We start from the raw sequence: 19,734 nt of genomic DNA on the forward strand, positions 1-19,734 counted from the left end.
CAGACATTCAGATACGCAACTTCAGACTCCGCTTTAAAATGCCGTTCTTCGGAAGAAGCGATCCACAAGTCATCAAACACCTGCTTTATTCTCGAGACATACTTGGTCTTATTCGGATCTAGTACGTATTGATTGTCTTCAGCAAAAGAGAAGCCACAAAAGGCTGAGAATGCAAGGACAGTATTCACATTCATCCTCTAAAAAGATCGCTGAGAAGTTCCAAGCACCATTCACAGGATGAGACTGCCTGGTCTCTTGATATTTGTTTTTTTTTTGATAAACATTACTTTTTCCTAGCATTTCCCCTTACGTAAAGTCAGCAGGTAGAGGTACGCTTTCTGTATTGTTGGATAAGGGGAACCAGGCACTCTGGAAGTCCTGTCTGGAGCAAAAAGGGGTGATCCAGAAGTTCTTGTGCCGTTGCTCTTTCTAGTGGATCCCGTGTCAACATCCTTTCCAAGAAGTCTCTCAGAACTGGGGAGGTCTGTGAAAAAGCAACCAACCAAGTCAACCCCGTGAAGGAACCAGGCAACAGTTCATGAGACAACAGGTTGCTGAGGGAGGTTTGGCTAAAACAGGCGCTGTACATTTCAACTCTGTAACCTCGCTTTTGCACAGAAACGTGACACGAGGTAGGAAGCTTTTTATGCCCCAGTAATAACTTCCTGTCACTGGTAGGCACAACATTGACACAGGTTGTTTTCTTTTTAATGGGGCACAGCAAATTAAGACAAGACTGCCTGCCACGTCCCCCCATCTAAGTTAATTTTGGTTCCCATTTTGTTATTTAATCTTTCCTGCATTTCAGCTCAAAAATTCAACGGAATTCCTGCTACGCGAGGCACATCACGTTGGGTGTGATCAATTCATTCCTTTACTGGCCACAGAATGTGGAAAAAGTAGTTAAACAAGATTCCCAAATAGGTTTTGAGAGTCTGGAAACCTGGTGCTGCCGATACAAGAAGATGAAGAAACTGCAGAACAGTGCATCAAAACCCTAAATGACCTCAGCAGGTTTGTCCTTTGAAAGATGTGTAAAAACTTGTTGAGTAGCCAGACCCCAGAACTGCTTAAAGACACTGCACATCTCTTGCTGATCCTCTGCATCATTAAAACTGAATAAAAAATTAACTTGGTATATATTTATTTATTTTAATGCCGCTAATTACATCCATTTTAGACTGGGGGCATTTTCCCAGCTCTGGTTAACTTACAAGGAGATCATGAAATACTCTTCACACTAAGCTACTGTTTATTTCATGAGTGCTTTGAACGACTTCACTGTGATTGCTAGCGAGAGAAGGCACAACACAGCTAAGTACGAGTGCCAGGACCCAGCCTTTATCACTCTGTCAGAAAATCCAGTTATGCTTTAGAAAAGCAGCAGAGATTATCCCAGGTGGCACCCGTTTAATGTGCTGCACCCAGTACTACATAACTGACCCCAGTGAGCCATTAACTGTCATCGGAGTGGAGGGCTGGATCCACAGCTGGTGCTGAGCTCCGCTCAGAATGCGGGGAGACGGGAGGGTGGCCAGCGGCCCGGCAATCCAGGTCTGCTGGAAGCCAGTTTGCTTCCCAGGACAAAGCGGAGCAGAGCAAGACTATAAACGGCTCTGGCTTTCACAGCCCATGGTGGGGTCATTTCGCCAAGCGAGGTGTGCGATCCAGGCCAGAGCTGGCTTTACACCGCCTAGGGAGCACAAGCGCTGGGGCCAGAATGTGACCTTGAGATTTTAATTAGTGTTGCAAAGGCACATAGGAAAGAGCAGCTGTTGATGTTTGAGCATATGCTGTTAGTTCAGCAGTCTACTCTGTTAAATAATTCAGTTTTTGCAGCTGCAGATACTCTGATTAATCGGAAAGGCTGGATAGCTCAGAACGCTGCAGAAGCTATTTGATCTCAGAGGCTTGGACTGAAATGAAAGGAGGATTGCTCTAAGTGGTGACTAAAAGGTAATCACTGTATTTCTTATGTCACTGCTACTTTTTCATAAGAAACCATGAAGCTGAGTTCATCTTCAAAGCAGCTGCAGTGTCTCCATGAGCTGCTGCCTTTATTGAGCTCTCCTCCTCTGACCATAATGCAGTCTTTGCAGTCCCGAAAACCGCGAAGCCAGAATCTCTCAAGAGCACGGATCCTCCGATTTGCTCCCCTGGAAGATGAGCTACTCTATCGACATCAGCAAGAAACTAACTGTTGGGTCCACCCGAAGCAGCTTTGATTTGCATTCTCAGGTTTATGCCCAAGCGACCTTACATCGTTAGGGCTGTTTCCCAACCAGCCGCTAGCTGTCAGCAGCAGCTTGCATCCCCTGAGGCACCAGGGCCAAGGAAGCTCCCCAAGAAGCATTCCCTAGCAAGATCACTTTCACAGCCAGCTTTACCGGGAACGGCTGATAGGGATTTTTCCCCACGACAATCGTTTACGAGCGTTTGCCAGTATGCTCACCCTGTGGAAGTTTTTCAGTTTGGGAGGAGGACTGTCACGGAGTCTCTTCATTGCCTGGACTGGAGAATCACTAAAATAGGGGGGTTCTCCATCCACCATCTCTATCACCATGATCCCCAGAGACCAGATATCCACCTGTGGGAGCCAAACTCACATCAATACACACAGTTCAGAGCAACAGGTCCTTGCTTTGTTGCTTTCACAAAGACCACGACACCCCACCCATGACAAACATTACCGAGATTGTAAAACATTAACCCACTTGATGCTATTGGACTCTCTACCGCAGTTTAACAAAGACAGCTTTCCACCTAGGACTGAGCCACGCTGCTGTTGCAACATGCAAAGGTCTGCAAGTAACTGCTTGTGCTACACCTGGTTGGTTGGTAAACAGAACTAATCAGTCTGCTGCCACCTGCCCGTAATTTCAGAGCTCCCATCTGTGCCTTCCCTCCTCTCCTCCCCTCCCTTTATGGCATTGATTGATCTACTGATCCATATCATGTCCCAGGCTGCCCCTTGCTAACATCTGCCCACACTACAGCAGATACAGACCTATGCCGAGCTTCAGGTATAAGACTAGAGGAAGTTTGCACCTTGTTCCCAGAAGCAGAACAACCTGGTTTTCTACTGGTTTAGGAAATACCGATATCATCGCAATCAAATCTGTAGTCATAGTTGATATTTATATTTTAAGTAGACTCTAGAGGCTCTTCCTAGAAAAGCCAGTAGTTATTTTCCTGTGACACTTCAGAATATTATTTGTTGCCTCTTCTGATATTAGGGAAGCGGTCCCTTACCTCGGTAGTATACGGTATCCTTGCAATAACTTCTGGAGCCATCCAGTAGGGAGTACCTACTAGGGATTTTCTTTTAGGTACATCTTTACTGATCTGAGCACAGAAGCCAAAATCTGAGAGTTTGACCTGTACAAAGAGAAAAACCAAGAACCTTAAAAATAATTTTTGAACGACATGCAGGGAAACACCAAAGACAAAGACGACAAAGGGAGTAAGAGGATGAGGTACGAACAAGAGATTGTGAACAGAAAGGAAATAAGGAGACGGGCTGAGGCTACAGCAGCAGAAGGCAGGAAACAGTTTGTCTGAGGAAACATACCCTTCCATCCAGTGTCAAAAGAATGGAGTCGCTCTTAATGTCTCGGTGAATGACCCCCTGAGAGTGGAGATACGACAGAGCCTGCAGCACCGATTCACACACTGTTGCAATTTGCTCTTCATTTAGCCTGAAGTTAAAGACACAGGAGCTTAACTGCACTGTACTGGGCAGCTGATAGTGCTCATTCACAGGTCCTCTTTAAAGGCACAGTGCAATTTTGAAGTTGAATTGCAGACACATATTTTGGTTCCCCATGACCATTACTATCTCACTTTTACTGTTCTTCTATGACTGTCTTTTACTGTTGGAAACGTTTTCGTCTCGATGGCTAGCAATTTTAGGTTTTCATAAGTCTAACACAGAGAAATTGTGTTTTAAATCTCAGATCTAAATTCATTCTGCAAGGTGCTGTTTCAAGCAATTCTGATAGGCAAGACTTTTCCAACCTTCGTGATTCTGTGACTGCTTCTTCATGCCAAGGTGCCACAAGAACTGTTGAGACAGCTTTTTTTTTTAAGCAAATACAGTAAAGCTATTGTTCACAAGGCATATTGTGCAACTTTATCCAGAAAGCATCTAAACACATAATTCAACAGAGAATATAGGGATCCTTCACAGGTTTCATGCAGCTAGACATTTTGGATACTCTTACGCCTAACTAAAGGTAGCACAGGTTACAAGCAGGGAAGACGCTCCTGAATTTTACCACTCTCTCTGTTAGCACGCTGAGCACGAGCACCAAGAACCTTCTCTTTAGAAGCTCTTGCTGTTTGGAATACCAACACCAGAACCTTCATGACCAAGTATAAGTGAAAATGGTAGAAATGAGAATTCTCTCCTGTAACTGGGGACAGTGACAGTGTTCTCTACATATTTATACTGAGCAATGCTGGAAGTTAAGTATTTCAAGGAATAGCTAAAGTACCCAGTTTGAGTACTTTTGATTCTCAGCCTGTCTCTAGCAGTTGTTTCAAACAACTCTCAGTTGAGGGCATACAAACGATACCTCCTCAAATCCAGGTCTGCAAGTAAGACTGAGGAGAAGAGAGCGCTCAGAAGGCAGAACTGTGCAACGCGCACCAGTACCTTCTAAATATATCAGAGCAATTTCTACACATTCATGGAGGAGGTTGCATCATCAACTGAGAAATTTATACTTCCATTGCTTGTTTGGTATTCCGTATCTAATGCTACCAAACTGACCATCTGACCAGGACACTGCGTGTTGTGGCTGCACCGTGCCGTGCTGATGGCAAATACATCTGAAGGATGGCAGAGGGCTATTTTTGCCATTACGATTTAACCTCTAACGGGAGAGGGACTTCTCCAGTACAGAACCTAACCTATTTAGAAACAGTGCTTTTCATCTCATAGTGCATGAGCTGTAAGAAAAGCTGATACACTTCTGAGCTCTAACAAGAGGTATACTTTCAGCTTGTCACGCATGGAATTTTGTTTCAGTCAAGTGACTGCATAGTGTAAAACAGATTACTGGAGGATTAGCTCACTCCTGGAGATGCAAATCAGTTATCACCTTCAGCAAATGTTTAATGAGTGGAATGAGGGTATTTTCCTGCCTGTGAAAAACTGATAAAGGCTCGCAGCTTACTTTTGATAGATGTTATGGTTATAACAGATCCGGTTTCCACCATGTGGAAAAACAAGCATTCATTAAAAGGTTCAAAGGAAGGCTTCGTAAAATAACTCAAATCTAGGCTGAGGTCCCACAATGGAATTCAGTCTCACTGGTGGATATAATCTACACAGACCTTTCATAAACCTCTTCAGAATTATTATTTTTTTTTAAACTGTAGTTCCATTGGTTCTACTACCAGCTAAGAGCTACAAGAGTTTCACTGGCTCCACAATGCCATATCGCAGCACTCTTTAGGACTAAATGTTCTTTTTCCTGTCCAGAAGCAGGTACATGACTTACAGTGAAACCTTGGTTCTCAGCCCCCGAGACGCGCCTCTGAACTCAGTGCTGGAGGGCCTGGCCACCTAAGTGTCTCCAAGACACTCCTTACAGATGGGGTTGTAGAGGCTACAGAGGACAAAGTGCTCTTTTATGTCTCCCAAACACATCACAGATGCAAATCCAAAACAGAGAATCCAACAGAGCAAGATACATGCCTTAAATCCAGTGCAGCATCAGCAAAGGCTAGTCAAAGCATGTTAGCGAACTAAAGGCATACTATGATTAAAAAAAGTAAATACAATTAGTGTTAGCAATACTACCTAATTGTAATCCAATTAAGATTCTGAATCTTCAAAAAAGGAAGGCTCATCCTACAGACTTTCTTGGTCAGCCTTTTCATCAGTGTTCCCTGCACCTACAGCCTCGCAGGACTGCTTGGAAGCAGGAGGAGGGTTCTCCAGGGTCATGGGTAAGACACGATCATCGTAACTGCATCTCCAGAACACCTTGTGAGTGGGACTCTAGAGGCCATTTGAGAACAACTTCTCTGCCCCACAGGAATCTTTGGTTATTAATTAATATGAAGTGGTCTGGATAAGAAAACAAATCTAGGAGAGTGTCCAGTAGTTGCTATCTTTAGGCAATGACATTTGGGAAGGAGTCCAGATCTCAAGGCTCTGCTGCACTTCTCCAGAGGAGTTAGCCACAAATTCAACCTCACTAAGGTTGTACACCACTGAAAACTATTTCTGCATGCTCTTTAATACTTATTTAATGAGTTTCCTGGCCAGAATACAACAGATACAGTAAACAATACTTTTCATGAGTACTGTGTTTTACAGGGAAGGCCATCAAGTAGATGAATATTGGGTATCTAAAGGGATCAGTACTGTAAGTGAGGTCTCTTCTACATCAGTATTATCACATACTTCAAACAGATGACAATTATAAAGCGTAATGGTTTCAGGGCACTGCGATCACAAGATCTCCAAGAGAAACTATTCCTCCCCGAAATGTCCACTCTACTGCTCTTGCCCGCCAGGTGGGAACAGAAGCCTTGATGTTTCAGATTTTGCTTCGTACCTGATCTGAGACACAATGTCTGTGAGGGCTCCACCCTGCAGGAACTCCATCAGCACCCAGAGCTCCTCTCCCACTAGATAGCTCTTGTACATCTCCACTACGTTGACGTGTTGATAGTCCCTCATTATCACCACCTGTAAAAACACAGTGGACAACTGACTGCCACAAAATCACTAACAATGCTTAACCTTATCCAAGCAAGCAAGCATGCACAACCCTATGAGTACAACACAGCAGCCTCCATCCCCCCAGTCGTTTTTCTTCTCGGTGTAGCATAGTTCTATTAAAAGGAAGGTGTCTCCCGCTCTTCCCTCCTTTTTACCTCACCAACTCTTACCACGGCTTTACGGTGGACAGCAGAACCCCACCTCTGGTCGCTCTACTCACCTCATTAAAAAGGAGCTCCCGGCGCTGCTGCTTTCTCAGATCCATCATTTTCACTGCCACCTGCCGCCCCGAGTGCTTCTCTCGAGCAATACAGACAATACCTGTGGACCCTTCTCCGATCTTTACATAATTCTCCAGCAATGTCCGGGGATCCCCCTGGTCCACTACCATCCTAAGGGCAGCCTTGAACTGCTCATGAGTCACGACCACCGGGTCCTCGCTGGCCAGCTGCCCTTTCACCGAAGAGTCCTGGGGAAGGTGAAGGTTGCTAGAACTAGTCTGAGTCTGCCGGTTCCTGGGAGAGCCTGCCGGTGACGGCCTGCCTTGCGGCAACGCAATTGCCTTCTCCACCGTTGGTGACTTCTGGGGCGTCCCAGCTTCCGAGATCATCCTGGGGAAATCGGATGCGGGCTGATCGGATGGAAGAGACTGGGCTTTGGCTGCAGGGCTGCGTGGTGAACCCCACTGCTGGGGCCTGAAGAAAGCGTTAGGCTTTGAGACAAAGAAATATGAAAGTGGAAGAAAGAAAAAGCGATGGTTAGATTAACAAGAAGTGTCAGCTGAGTGTTATGCCACTCTGTCCTAGTACATTTTGTAGCAGACTGGAGTCAAGAGCTCCAGGTTCTTATCTCCAGGTCTGCCCAACATATGCTGCATGACTAGGGGAAGCCCCATGGACACAGATTTTCAAGAATCAGTTACAGGATGGGTGCTATGCTTTAAGGACCTCCAAACTGAGGCAGTTTAAAAGGGACCTTTTAAAGCACACGCTTTAAAAAACCCCACCAAAAAACCAAAACCCACAGAAAAAAAAACAGCTGCTAAAAAGCATTCCAACCTTGCACCAAAACTCAGGGGCAACCTGTGTTGCAGAGAATTTTAAAATCCTTTATCAGTCTGCGCCTCTGATCTTCCTATATATAAAAGGAAAGAGGATTCATGCCAAAGCTGTAAATCACTTTGATGTCTTGGCCTAATTCCCTTTGGGTAATTACGCTCTGCCTACTGAAAACTCCTTCTGCACTTTCCACTGGTACCTGCAGAGCACTCCTGTCAATCAGACACAGAATTAGCACTCCGTTTTGGGAAAAGCACTCTGAACCAGGACAGCTGGGGGAGGCCAGCGTGACACTTCAGCACACAGAGCCACCCGCCACCTTGCCATCTTACTGGCTCAAAACTGACCTGCCGTGAATTTGGATTAGCGGTGCTCTTTCCCAAAGGACTCGACGCTTTCGGAGACCTCCCACTCAAGCGCCAAGCAGGCCCAACCCTGTTTAGTTTAGGAGATCCAGTAAGATCACAGCCTGCGGTAACGTGGCTTCAGGATACGCATTCCCATGCTAGCGCTATGCACAGGTCTCCCAAGAAGGATAAATCTCAAAGTGCTAATACTCACCCTGGAAGTGTTGACTAATTAAAATCCAACAACATCTAGCAGGTTAGGTGTAAAATACATTATATGCTTAGTTATACATAAAATAATAGTGGATCTGACAACTTCAGGAAGAGCAAGCCAATCATTTATATTATAGGGCAAAATAAAAACTTCAAAGCAACAAGCTTTTTCCCCTCTCACAATTAGATAGATTATTAATAATATGGGTATGGGAACCAAAAACTGCCAACAGAGAAATTTTTAAAAGACCACTCGTTTTCTCCGTCTCAGACAGAAAATAATTGTACAGAATTTAATTCTATGCACTTTGGTTTTTAACCAAGGATTTTTATCAACAGTAAAATCTGCGTAAGCCTAACAGACACACAGCTCATTGTCACACACGCAGAGGCCCTGAAAGGATGATTTCGTAGCTCCTGGCATCGGGGTGCAGGAGCCCGCAAACACAAATGGCCTGTCAGGAGTTACTTCCTCCTCATTTACCAGCTCCACCCCTGCAGTCCTGCAGAGACACGCTCATGGCAGCGAAGTATTTATTTCCCAACTCTTGTTTTGTCTCAGGAGAGAAGGGGAAAAAGAAAAAAAAAGGGTTTTACATAACCTAGAGCATGCAAAAGGGCAGACAACACGCATGCGAGCTCACACATGTTTGTCTAACCACGCGTAAGCATTATTTCCTGCTGCTGTAGTTTGACAGCCCCTATATACACATTTTCAGTCCCCGGACACTTTGAGATGTCACTGGTTCTCCCACTCCTTCCCCCCCACATGAGGTTGAAAGGAGGGAGCACTCGCCCTTCCCATGGCGACTGTAGGCTGCCGGCCAAGGCACCCGCCGCCCCATCTCTCCAGCCAGCGATAGCCCCTTTCCATTTCACCTGCAGTTACGTGTGTCTTACACATCACAATCACCATCATCTCCATTTGTGAGGGGGGACTTGAATCATTGGAGGCGTCAAGAACAGCTTGGATAAGCAATTGCCAGCGATGGGGCAGATCCTTCACTGGAGCAGGGAGATGGACTAGATAACCTGAAGGTCTTTCCTACTCCTCTCCTCTCACAAGCAGCTCGAGTTCAAACACACCCAAGCACATCCATGCACACGCGCCGTTTGACTGGTAACCCCTGCTCCTCCTGTGCAAGCGCTGAGGCACGGCAAAGACAGTCTCGCTAAAGAAAGAAGCGGTCAGCAATCCTGAGTGCTCAGGGACAGGACTCCAGCCAGCGCCCAAAGTCGGCGACAGCAATAAGTGCCGTTTGTCCTACACAAGACCTGTGTCCTTTTAGAATCCCACTCCCTGAGAAAGGGAATCTGCAGGGAGAAGGAAGCCTTGAGCCTGATCCTCGTGCAAACCGCAAGAAGCCGGGGTGGAGAGAGCCCCACCCTGCAATACGCTTTAGAGCAGCCAGCTGTGCTGGGCCAGTGGTTCCTGTCATCTTCCTCCGAGCTGAGGGACTCCACGCCTGCCAGAAATTCGCCGGGCCTTGCACCAGCCCGGCGCAGCCTTTGAAAGCACCGAGCAGCTGGGCAAGGACGATGAGTGCTGGTTAGCCTGGGATGAATTAGCAGCAGTGGCCTGAAGGGCTACATTTCCCACCCAGGGACAGGAACCGGAGTCTTTCTCCTGGTTTAGTAAGAAGCGAGTCATTCATCCAGGATAGTTTTCCTGGGGGAGAGGTAGCTATGAGCTGTCCCGTCCTCACCAAAACCCAACAGTCAGATTTCTTCTTTGACAGTCCTGTGGGTGCTGATGCAAACGTTCCTGTTGTAGGCAGGTGCAGCTACAACCAACAAGCTCTCCTGAGGTAGTTCTATTTTGCACAGGCAAAAGAATGCATTACTAATGTAAATTACGGCAATTTCCCAAATGGCAAATGCACGTTTATGCTAGTATAAGTTTAAGTTATGCCTCGACTACTCCAGAAGGGCAAAAATGAGTAAGTCCCCTACCTCCTTCCCAGCCTACACTCCTGCAAGCACAGCTCCGCTGACAAAGCCTTTCTCACGTAGATCTGGCTGCTGCTTTGAGCTATGCCTAGCAGTATATTCTGTGAAGCTTAGGCAGACTACACATTTCCCCTGTCCAGGACTATTTTGATTCCAGCATTAATCATAACAATAACAGATGGTTGCATGATGTTTGCAATTACGTTTGTTCAGCTGCGTCAGTAACCTCTGGAACCATAAAGTCAACATTGCACTCACTCAAAAATACTGAATAAAGTATACCTTTATCTGCAGGGAAGGGCCTGACTTGTTTGAGCCGCTGGATGAGGGGAAGACACTGCGTAACAGCCTCCTCTTCAAGCTGTTCTCCCTCGATTTGGAGCTAGGGCTGCCCTCCCCTGAGGGCCTGGAGTTGGCTTGTCGTACGAGACACGGCTGAGGCCAGCACTCTTCTGAGCTCTTTTTTCCCGTCTTCTCGCTCTCCCCCGGCAGAGTTGGCATGTGCTGCAAACCAGAGGCACGCTGGAGGCAGCCGCCCTCAGCGCCCTGGAACTCCGACGGCCCGAGGGACTGTGCTTTCATTACCATTCCATTGGGATGAGACTGTCCTTCCAAACGGGGTTTATAATCTGGCCACATAGTCTGCCTCCGGGTCACCTTGCTCCCACCGTTGCAATTGAGGTAGTTTCCGTATTTGTCTGCCCAGTCTGCTTCAGGACTCTGAAGATACATCTCCGGGGGTCTGTCTTCGCCCAGGAGCCCAAGGGACTGCGCTCTTCTCCTGCTGGTGGGGCTCCTTCCCCTCAGCGTGTTCGAACTGATGGCAGAAAGCTTCTGGATGTCGTTGAGTATCCCGGAGATATATCCTTCCACTTCCACAGTGCTGCCCCTCACCACGGTCTGTGAAACATAGGGAAGGGGGGCAAAGTTAGAGTTGCAAAAGTTGAGGCTCAGTTTATCTTGACAAGGGTTAGATTTTTGTTTGTCTAGCCAAAGAGGACTCAAGGAATTTAGGAAAAAGAGAAATTTTTCTTTCTCTCTTTTTTTCATTGTCCTTTACTGAGGGGGAAAAAGAAAGGAATCATTGGGTCGCACCCTTCTGCCAGAGGCAGCAGTGCTTTCAGCCAGAACAGTGGATTCTGCTGCTGCACTCACATCCTAAAGGACAACATTAGAGCAAAACTGGGATGGTTTTGGCACTCCTGACTCTCTTGTGCTGGAATTGTGCTACACTACATCACTAACTTAGGCCCAACAAGCTCCTGAGAACATTCGTTCTCAAAAGTTAAGGCGTGCCGTAAACTCTACCTGCAAAAATCACCTTGCTATTCCAATACAAGGTTCGTCTCTCCCCTGAAGCACTCTCAACAGCGTTGTAATCGGCCTCTCTTGGTCTGGGTCTCTACAATTTTTGCTAATGCATCTTAACCCTGGCCGGTGAAGACCACACCGTTCCAACACTGCATCCCTCCTCTGTTCTGCCAAGCTATTATAATTAAAAATGATGAACAAAGGGTCACAACAGCTCACAACTGCCTCGTAAGCAAATGAAGAAGAACAAGGCTTCCGTCCAAACAAGCAACAGCACTATACAAGTAGGACACTTGAAGCTGTTGGTATACTACATAGTGCTCTACCTTGTTTATTCTGGAATGGAAAAGCTTACAGAAGCTGTTTTAGTGCTGGGAAGCAAAACGTTTCATTTCTTCACAGAAATTCACAGCATAGGATCACTCCTACACTTTCATGAATCTCTGCTGGAGGAAAATCCTTCCCTGGAGTGATGGCAATCCCTGTTTGCTAACTGAACTCCAGGAATCTTCTGAAGATGCTGAATTAATTACACTGAGCCTAATATTTAGCTGGTGCAAAACAGCAGCTCCAGCAATTTCAACAGAATTCCACCACAGTGCACAAAATGAGCACCCGGTTTGCTCAGTGTCCGAGAGTGAAAGGCAGAATAGAAGATTTTGTCAAACAAGGTGAAGAAAGGACAATCTGACTCAAACCATTGCATACCTGCATCACCTGCAGCAGGGGATCCTGCTCTTCTGTCCTATTGTAGCAATAGACCTCCCTCACCGTGGACATGCACCTCCCTCCACGGCCCCATGCATCTCCCCCCACGGCCCCATGCATCTCCCTCCACGGCCCCATGCATCTCCCTCCACGGCCCCATGCATCTCCCTCCACGGCCCCAGCTGCTGTCAAGTAAACAACATCTGAGGACGCCAACTCCCCAAACCGTTTCCATCACTTTTGCACCAAACTCAATAGGGAAAAGAATGCCAAAAGTAAATGGTCAGAAACCCAATCTCTGAGATCTGTCAGTGCGGTGGGAAGAGTCTTCTGTCCATCCTAATTCATCTATTAAAAATGCCAGACATATCAATTTACCTCAGCAATGCACTCAATTAAGACCACTAGTTCATAACCGAGCCTGAGCAGGGACAGATGTAGTGTGCACACCCCCAAGTCACCGAGCACTCAGCGGGATGCCTCCACACCCTTGCTCGTGCTGGCACGGGCAGATGGGAGAGAAAGAGGCCCTCCTCCAACGCTCACTGATGGTTCAACGTTTCTACAAACTGGGAAAAAGAGTAACTCAAAATAAAGTTGGAAGAAATCTCAAGAGGCCGGCTAGTCCAAAGTAGATGGAGAAAAGTCATTCCAGAAAGACTTGTATCTAACATGTTCTCAGAATAAAATTTGGTATGACGAGAGTCTGGGCAGCACTGAATAAGCTCAAGCTGACAAGAAAGAAAATGCCAAGAACTTCAGAACACACTGTGTCTAAAAAATTTTCACAAGCGTTTTGCTTCTTTTAACAGAAGAAAGAATGAACAGCCGTAGTATTACAGAATGATTTGATAGGAAAAAAAAACCAAACCACCAAACCAGGACAAGAGGAAATGGCCTCAAGTTGCGCCAGGGGAGGTTCAGGCTGGATATTAGGAAAAATGTCTTAACGGAGAGAGTGGTGAAGCACTGGAAGAGGCTGCCCAGGGAGGTGGTGGAGTCACCATCACTGGAGGTGTTCAAGGAACGGGTGGACGTGGCACTGCGGGACATGGTTTAGTGGGCATGGTGGGGTTGGGTTGGTGGTTGGACTTGATGATCTTACAGGTCTTTTCCGACCTTAGTGATTCTGTGATCTCCAAGAACAGATGCTATGGCCTCTCTAGAAAATCCATTCCAGTGCTCACCTCACCTCCTAGTTAAAAACTTCCTAAAATTAGACTCAAGTCACTCCTGTTGCACTTCTAGTCCATTAAGTCAGTCCTATCCCCAGTGGACAGAGAAGATGGGAATTTGATGTACTTTGCAGCTGTGTTTAAAGACTGCATCAGATTAATGAAGAAACATCCAAATTTGAGCCAAATCTATATGGAGTGCTCTTACAAAAATCATGCCTTACTGACCAAAATTTAGAAATTGTGGTCTTAAAAAGAAAAGCAACCCTTTACAAGCTACACACAGTACATGTCAAAAAAAAAGAAAAAACTATGATAGTTGAATCCAGGACTGTACGTATAAGGGCTTGGCCTAATAGGGCCAATTAGCACTTAAAAAAAAAAAGTAATCTTACTATTGATTAGTGTCACTGAACAGGAATTTGTTCAAATGAAGTTTACCAGAAATAAACAACTATGTGATGCAGTCTAAGAGAGTATTTGCACTTGGACTTACTGAGACAAAAACCAAAACAGCATTAGTTTAGGATTCTTGTCTAGTTTTTAAAGACTGTTGGGTATTCGATCCTTGTTCTCTTAAAGGTTTGCACCTCCTTTCAGCTTTTACCATCTACAGGTTTAATAAGTCATAGATGAAAGTACCGACCAGTACTAGACTCAGGACAAACTCCATTAAATCTCTTCATGCACATTTCTATTTTGCCAGTGATGCTTCACACTAGTCTTTTGAGTATACTTTTCCTGATACTTGAGAAAACTTGCTCAGTTTGCTCTGGGAATGCCATATGTACAGTGTCAAGAGCCTAACTGAAGTCAAGATATAGGAGAGAGCTATCGTTTCTCCCTGACCCAAAGCCTGATACCCTGTGATTGATGGAAATTGGATTGCTTGACATGATTTGTTCTTGATAAATCCATGCTGGCTGCTAGCTATTACCCTGCTATCTCCTAGGAAGTGGTTGCAAATAGATTACTTGCTTATTTGTTCCAGTCTCTTTCTGGGAATTGAAATTATTCTGACTGATCTGCAATTCCTTGAATTTCATTAGGCCCAGCTACTCAAAAATATGTAACTTATCCAAGAAGTCTCATTGCTGTTCATGTTCTTTTCTTACTCTAGCCTGTGTTCTTATCCCTTCATGCTCGTGTTAGTTGTGTTAGCCCACTGATCACAGTTAACCTTTGCAATAAAGACTGAAGAAAAATCATTAAACATTTAAGAAGTCTCAGTGTCATCTGTTACTAACTTTCTTCCAAAACGAGCAGTGAACAAATTCTTTCCTTCATCCTCCTTCTCCTCCTCAGCGTACTTCTGATGTCTCCTTAGTGCCCTTTATATTCTTTGAGAATAACATCTCTTTTTGTGCCTTGGCCTTCCAGTTTTGTCCCTACATAAATTTCCTTTCTATTTGCCCTTTATAATTTGACCTAGTTTCCACCCTTCTGAGCAATCTTCCTGCAGTTTAAGCTCATTAGAGAGCTCCTGATCTAACCAAGTTGGTCTCTTATTACACATTTTATCTCTTCTCCTACTACATTTTGAACCTCAAAGCACGTTCAGGACACCATAAAGCAGAAGGCAATACCTCCTCCCCTTTTCTTTTACCTGTTCTTCCTGAGCAAGTTTTTCCTTTCTAAATCAGCATTCTGCTCAAAGATCCTGATGTGCCATTTAAATTGCAGGTTTGATTTTGCATTAATACTTGTGTTACGCTAAAATGTAGTCCCATTTAGTCCCCATGTTTTAAGCATCTGTACACAAAAAGCTAAATATATTCATCAGATAGACAACTATTTTCTCTTCTGTCCCTTCCTAAAATCCAAGTAGTAACATCTCTATTTTACAATTCACCTTTCAGATTTAGGCCCCTGTAGGGTTTTTTTAACTGGGAACAAAAACTTCCCACAAGCTAGCAAGACTTCAAACACGATAAATCTGTCACCGTTTTCCATTTCCTTTTCCAAGAGGTCATCCCGAACCTGCCTCTCTTCACACAGCAGGTCCCTGCCGTCACTTACGAACACAGTCTCCAGACGCCATCATCAACAGCCATCCAAGCAAGACGGCCATCTAAATGCACCCATCTACAAGGATCAGTGACTCGTTTCTCCTTACTGAAGGACTTGCTTTAAGGACGTTCTCCTGTTTAGTATGTCCCACCTTCTGTCAAACTGCTGGTTTAGAAACCCTTTTAGCCTAAACCCTGGTGTAGTCCTGCTCCCTGTTGTCTCTCATTCACTTAGCCATCCACGAACAGCAAGCTAGTGCTACCCCGCTCTCTCCCACTCAGGCTTCCCTGTCAACTTAATTACCTGCCAAATTTGCTCACCCACGAGAATGACAAACTTGCTAAAAGAGGTCTCTCCACGAATTTTCCTCTTCTCTTCCCTGCACGACAGCTGAACGCATCCTAGGCCCTGTAAGCTCCCATGGAGCTTTGACAGGTCCTTGTTACAGGGACACGACTGCAGTTAAGGATACTACTGTCCTTATTTCTGATGACGTTACTATCGCCTTAAAAAAGAGACAGCGTTACGGAAGCCCAGGCCCTGCTATCCACTGAGTTCCTTACAGACCCCACCCTTACCCCCATTTAAATATATATGGGCCACCGAAAACACTGCCTCAACTTTGGCCTCCCCGCTAGCCCAGGGAACAGGAAAGAGTAGTCTTCCCCTCTTACCTTCATAGGCTGGAGTTGCATCCTCGTGATCCTTGAAGGGTCTACCACTGGCTTGGGGCGCCTCAGTGTGTCTAGAATGTTCTGCCATTGAGGTGGCAGGCCCACAAATTTGCCCTCCTTTGGGTCAAATGAAGTGTGGACACGGTGCTCAAAGTTCTGCGGAGCCGAGATCTCCGGGCGTTTCTTCTTCTTCTTGCGGAACATGATGCCTGAATCGGAGAAGACAATACCGTCAGTGCTCTTGCATGTCTAGGTCCGATATGCCAAATCAGTAATATCACGTATCACTTATATTAGTTAATTACATGGTATTAAGAACATTCTTCAGTGACAAGCACTTTAACAACGGAGCTGATCATCTGCTTTTACAGATGAGGAAACAGAGGCCACGAGAGCGCAATGACGTGCTCAAGACCACCTAGCAGGTCAGTGGCTGAGCTAGGATTTCTAGTGACCTTTTTAGCGCTCTGCCCACGGTGAAACACCGCTCCTATTTCAGAAAAAAACCCGACACCTGTTACATCTCTAGCTGAACTCCTACCACTTGGCTTCCTGCACTTCTACAAATTCATATTGCCCAATATAAACATTTTGAATATATATGAGATACATATTCATATTTTACAGGCTTGTACCTAGGTTAAATGGCTTTGGAGTCCAGCCAGTTAAGACAGTGCTGCTTCCACAAGAAGCCTGGAATGAAGGGTCGTTATGAACAGGGCTCAGGCTGTCCTCGCACTGGTCACTCCAAGTCAGTAATATACATTTGATTCCCATTTAAAGACGACAGAGTTGTTGCCAAAGGAAGAGCTGCCCAAGACTGATTTCAGATCTCAGTTTTTCTAGCTTAGACAGAGGGCTTGGGGGAGAGAGAGGAGGTGGTAGGTGGAAATCAAACTCTGTTAGCAGGTAGCTGAAGGAGCTAAAATTAAAAACTGAGATTCCTTTCCCCTGGGGGCTGAGAGAGACAGTTTGTGTGAACAGCCATTACGATTGCAACAAGCCAAAACCAGCTAACACTTAAATAGACCCAAACACAAGAGACGTTCAAAATCTGAATTTAGACTTTATAGCAAAAAAAAAAAAAAAAAATATTTAGAGAGATAGAAAGCCAAAAGTTTTAGACCCTTTTGAAATTGGGAAGGTAGAAAGAAAAAGGAAGAACCAGAGGTCCGCATGCAGTCGCAGAGGTGGGAAAGCTTGAATAACTGGAGGACTGTGATGGATGAACACACCTCTTCACAAAAGACAGACAGGGAAGATGGGGTGAGGGGGAAGTTACCCTTTCCATGAAGAAACAGCTCAGAAGCAGGGAGATTTTCTGTGGAGAGTCAGGCTTTTCACAGTGGAGAGTGGTGGGAGTCTGAGAGACGACAGGCATAAATCGAAACAAGAGAGGTCCCAACTGGATAGAAGGAAAAACTTTTTTGTGACAAGGAGAGTCCAGCATTGGAGCAGGTTGCCCAGACAGGCTGCGCAGTCTCCATCCTCAGAGGTTTTCAAGAGCAAGTTTGCTCTTGAAGGCAAAGCCCTGTGCAACCTGGTCTGACCCTCGGAGCGGACCCTGCTTTGAGAAGGGGGTTGGACTACAGATCTCTTGAGGTCCCTTCTCCACTGAATTGTTCTATGATTCTATTGACTGGTTTGATGGCTTTAAAGTTACAAGTACTCCAAGTTACATTTTCCTATTTGCTGTTGGAGAAACATGTTTAATGAGCAGATTACTGTTGTGTGGATGCAATGGAACTGGTGCGCTCCAGAGCTCATCATCTCCGCTCCAAGATGCTTTCTGTCGATGTGCAGGATGAACTGCACAATGAAAGCCATAAGAGGGATGAGACAAAGCAGAGACCCGGTGCCAAAACTTCTTAGGTAGTTCAGTGCTAAAGCTCTCTAGCCTGGGAAAAAGCTGTACAGGTTTCCTTTAGGTGATTTATATCCACCAGTAGGAAAAAAAAAAAAAAATGTTTATATGCTCTTTCCTTTCCACTGACAACTTTAATACTAGCATTTGTCTCTCACTAATATTGCTGAAAGTGATGAAGACTACCTCTTCCTTGACATCAGGTAGAGGATTTTTGCCACTTGATCTTCAACTTTGTCGTGATCGCTCTTCCCCAGTACAGGACCTCAGCTTTCAACTATTTGTGCTGAAGAAATATTTACAAGGGTCAGAGACACAGAACGCATACAGAGATAACGTGGTGTGGTGTAGACATGAACATACTTCTAGAGGACGCTGGTCTCAAAAATCAGGACACCTTGTGCTTTTTTCCCTACAGTCAAACATTTTCCACGTTGTTCCACTTAAAACTTGTTTAGGGAGCAAAGTGCAGCCACCAGGTGAACGACAACTTTGCTTCCTAGTGCTAGACTGAGATCCTGAAAATGCATACACGCTTGCTTAAAATTTGGTTACCACGATCCTGTAGTCACTGGGGTGAAAGTGTTTGTACGTCCAGAAGGACCTTTACACCATCTAAACCCCCAATCATGCAATCCACCCTTGATGAAGTACAGACTTCACACACTGACAATGCCCATTGCAATACTGTGTCCAGAAGCCTACTAAAGATTCCTTGCAGTTGAAAAAGAAAGCAAAAGGTTAGGCAAATAAAAAAACACTTACAAAAGAGGCTGGAAGCAACTGCTCTGCCTAGGAGAGGTTTGGCAGCCAGAATAATCTTTGCTTAGAATGCGTTCCAAAGAAAACCCAAATACATCTTAATGGAGAGCTTATGGGAAGAGCGTCTGTGCTCCAGGTCTGTATTGCAGCTACTCAAACACAGTGATTCATCTCTAAGGCCCCTTAGGTGCTGCATATTAACTAATAATCAAGACTAAAGTCACAGGGCAATTCTTTAAGGGGGGAAAAAAGGTGCAGACGGTTGTGGAAAGATACTCTAATAGCTCATGGTGTTAGTACTATTCAAACCAACAGCTAGCGCTACTGAGGAGCTTTCACAGCCTCAAGGAAAGCAGGACGTGTACCTGTAGTATTATATCAAGTGCTTCAGTTCTGAATCATTGACTACACGCCAGTCACGACAGCTACTTGATCCACCAGAACAGGGGCATTTCCAGACAGAGCAACGTTACTGTTTCAACCAGTATCTTTCCTTCTCCTGCTCCTACTCTCACAGCTTCATTCCTCTTCTCATCATAACGAGAAGATATTCAGGGCATAGCACACAGTGTCTTTCAAGTTTGCTCTTTAACTGCTTCAGGTGGCAAGGGGTCCTGTAAGATGAGGCACTACTAATGCCACAACCATTAGCACCTGTAGTAACAATCATTTTCTGAACGTATAAATTGTTTCCCCATAAGGAGAATGATTCTCGCTAAACTACTTCCAAATGCAAATTTTTAAAGCCCGGGTGATGTTTTGGCCCCAAAGAGAACAGTGGCTCTATGCCAGCATATCAGTTTGCATAAGCATGAACTCTACATTCGTATATTTACATTAAATCACTATACCTGTCAATCAACACCTGGAGTACGCTTAGAGTCTATATACAAAAGCATGCTTCCTAAAGCCAGAAAGAAGCA

At 45.2% G+C, this 19,734-nt stretch overlaps 1 protein-coding gene across 2 annotated transcripts; it reads right to left on the reverse strand.

Moving 5' to 3' along the window:
- Positions 1-316: 316 nt before the first annotated feature.
- On the reverse strand, positions 317-16,392 carry PAK6 (p21 (RAC1) activated kinase 6). Of its 2 annotated transcripts, XM_009816124.2 has the most exons (8): positions 16,186-16,392; positions 10,590-11,207; positions 6,960-7,451; positions 6,573-6,706; positions 3,572-3,698; positions 3,253-3,378; positions 2,453-2,587; positions 317-484 (listed from the first exon to the last, which is right to left on the reverse strand). In XM_009816124.2, the coding sequence occupies exons 1-8, from the start codon at positions 16,387-16,389 to the stop codon at positions 317-319; spliced, it is 2,004 nt and encodes a 667-aa protein (XP_009814426.2). In that variant the 5' UTR covers positions 16,390-16,392. The 2 variants fall into 2 exon arrangements, with proteins under 2 accessions (XP_009814426.2, XP_009814427.2); XM_009816125.2 differs by lacking the exon at positions 2,453-2,587 and having other exon boundaries at positions 16,186-16,389.
- Positions 16,393-19,734: the final 3,342 nt, after the last annotated feature.

This window comes from Gavia stellata, chromosome 17 (genome assembly GCF_030936135.1).
Source record: "Gavia stellata isolate bGavSte3 chromosome 17, bGavSte3.hap2, whole genome shotgun sequence".
NCBI lineage: Eukaryota > Metazoa > Chordata > Aves > Gaviiformes > Gaviidae > Gavia > Gavia stellata.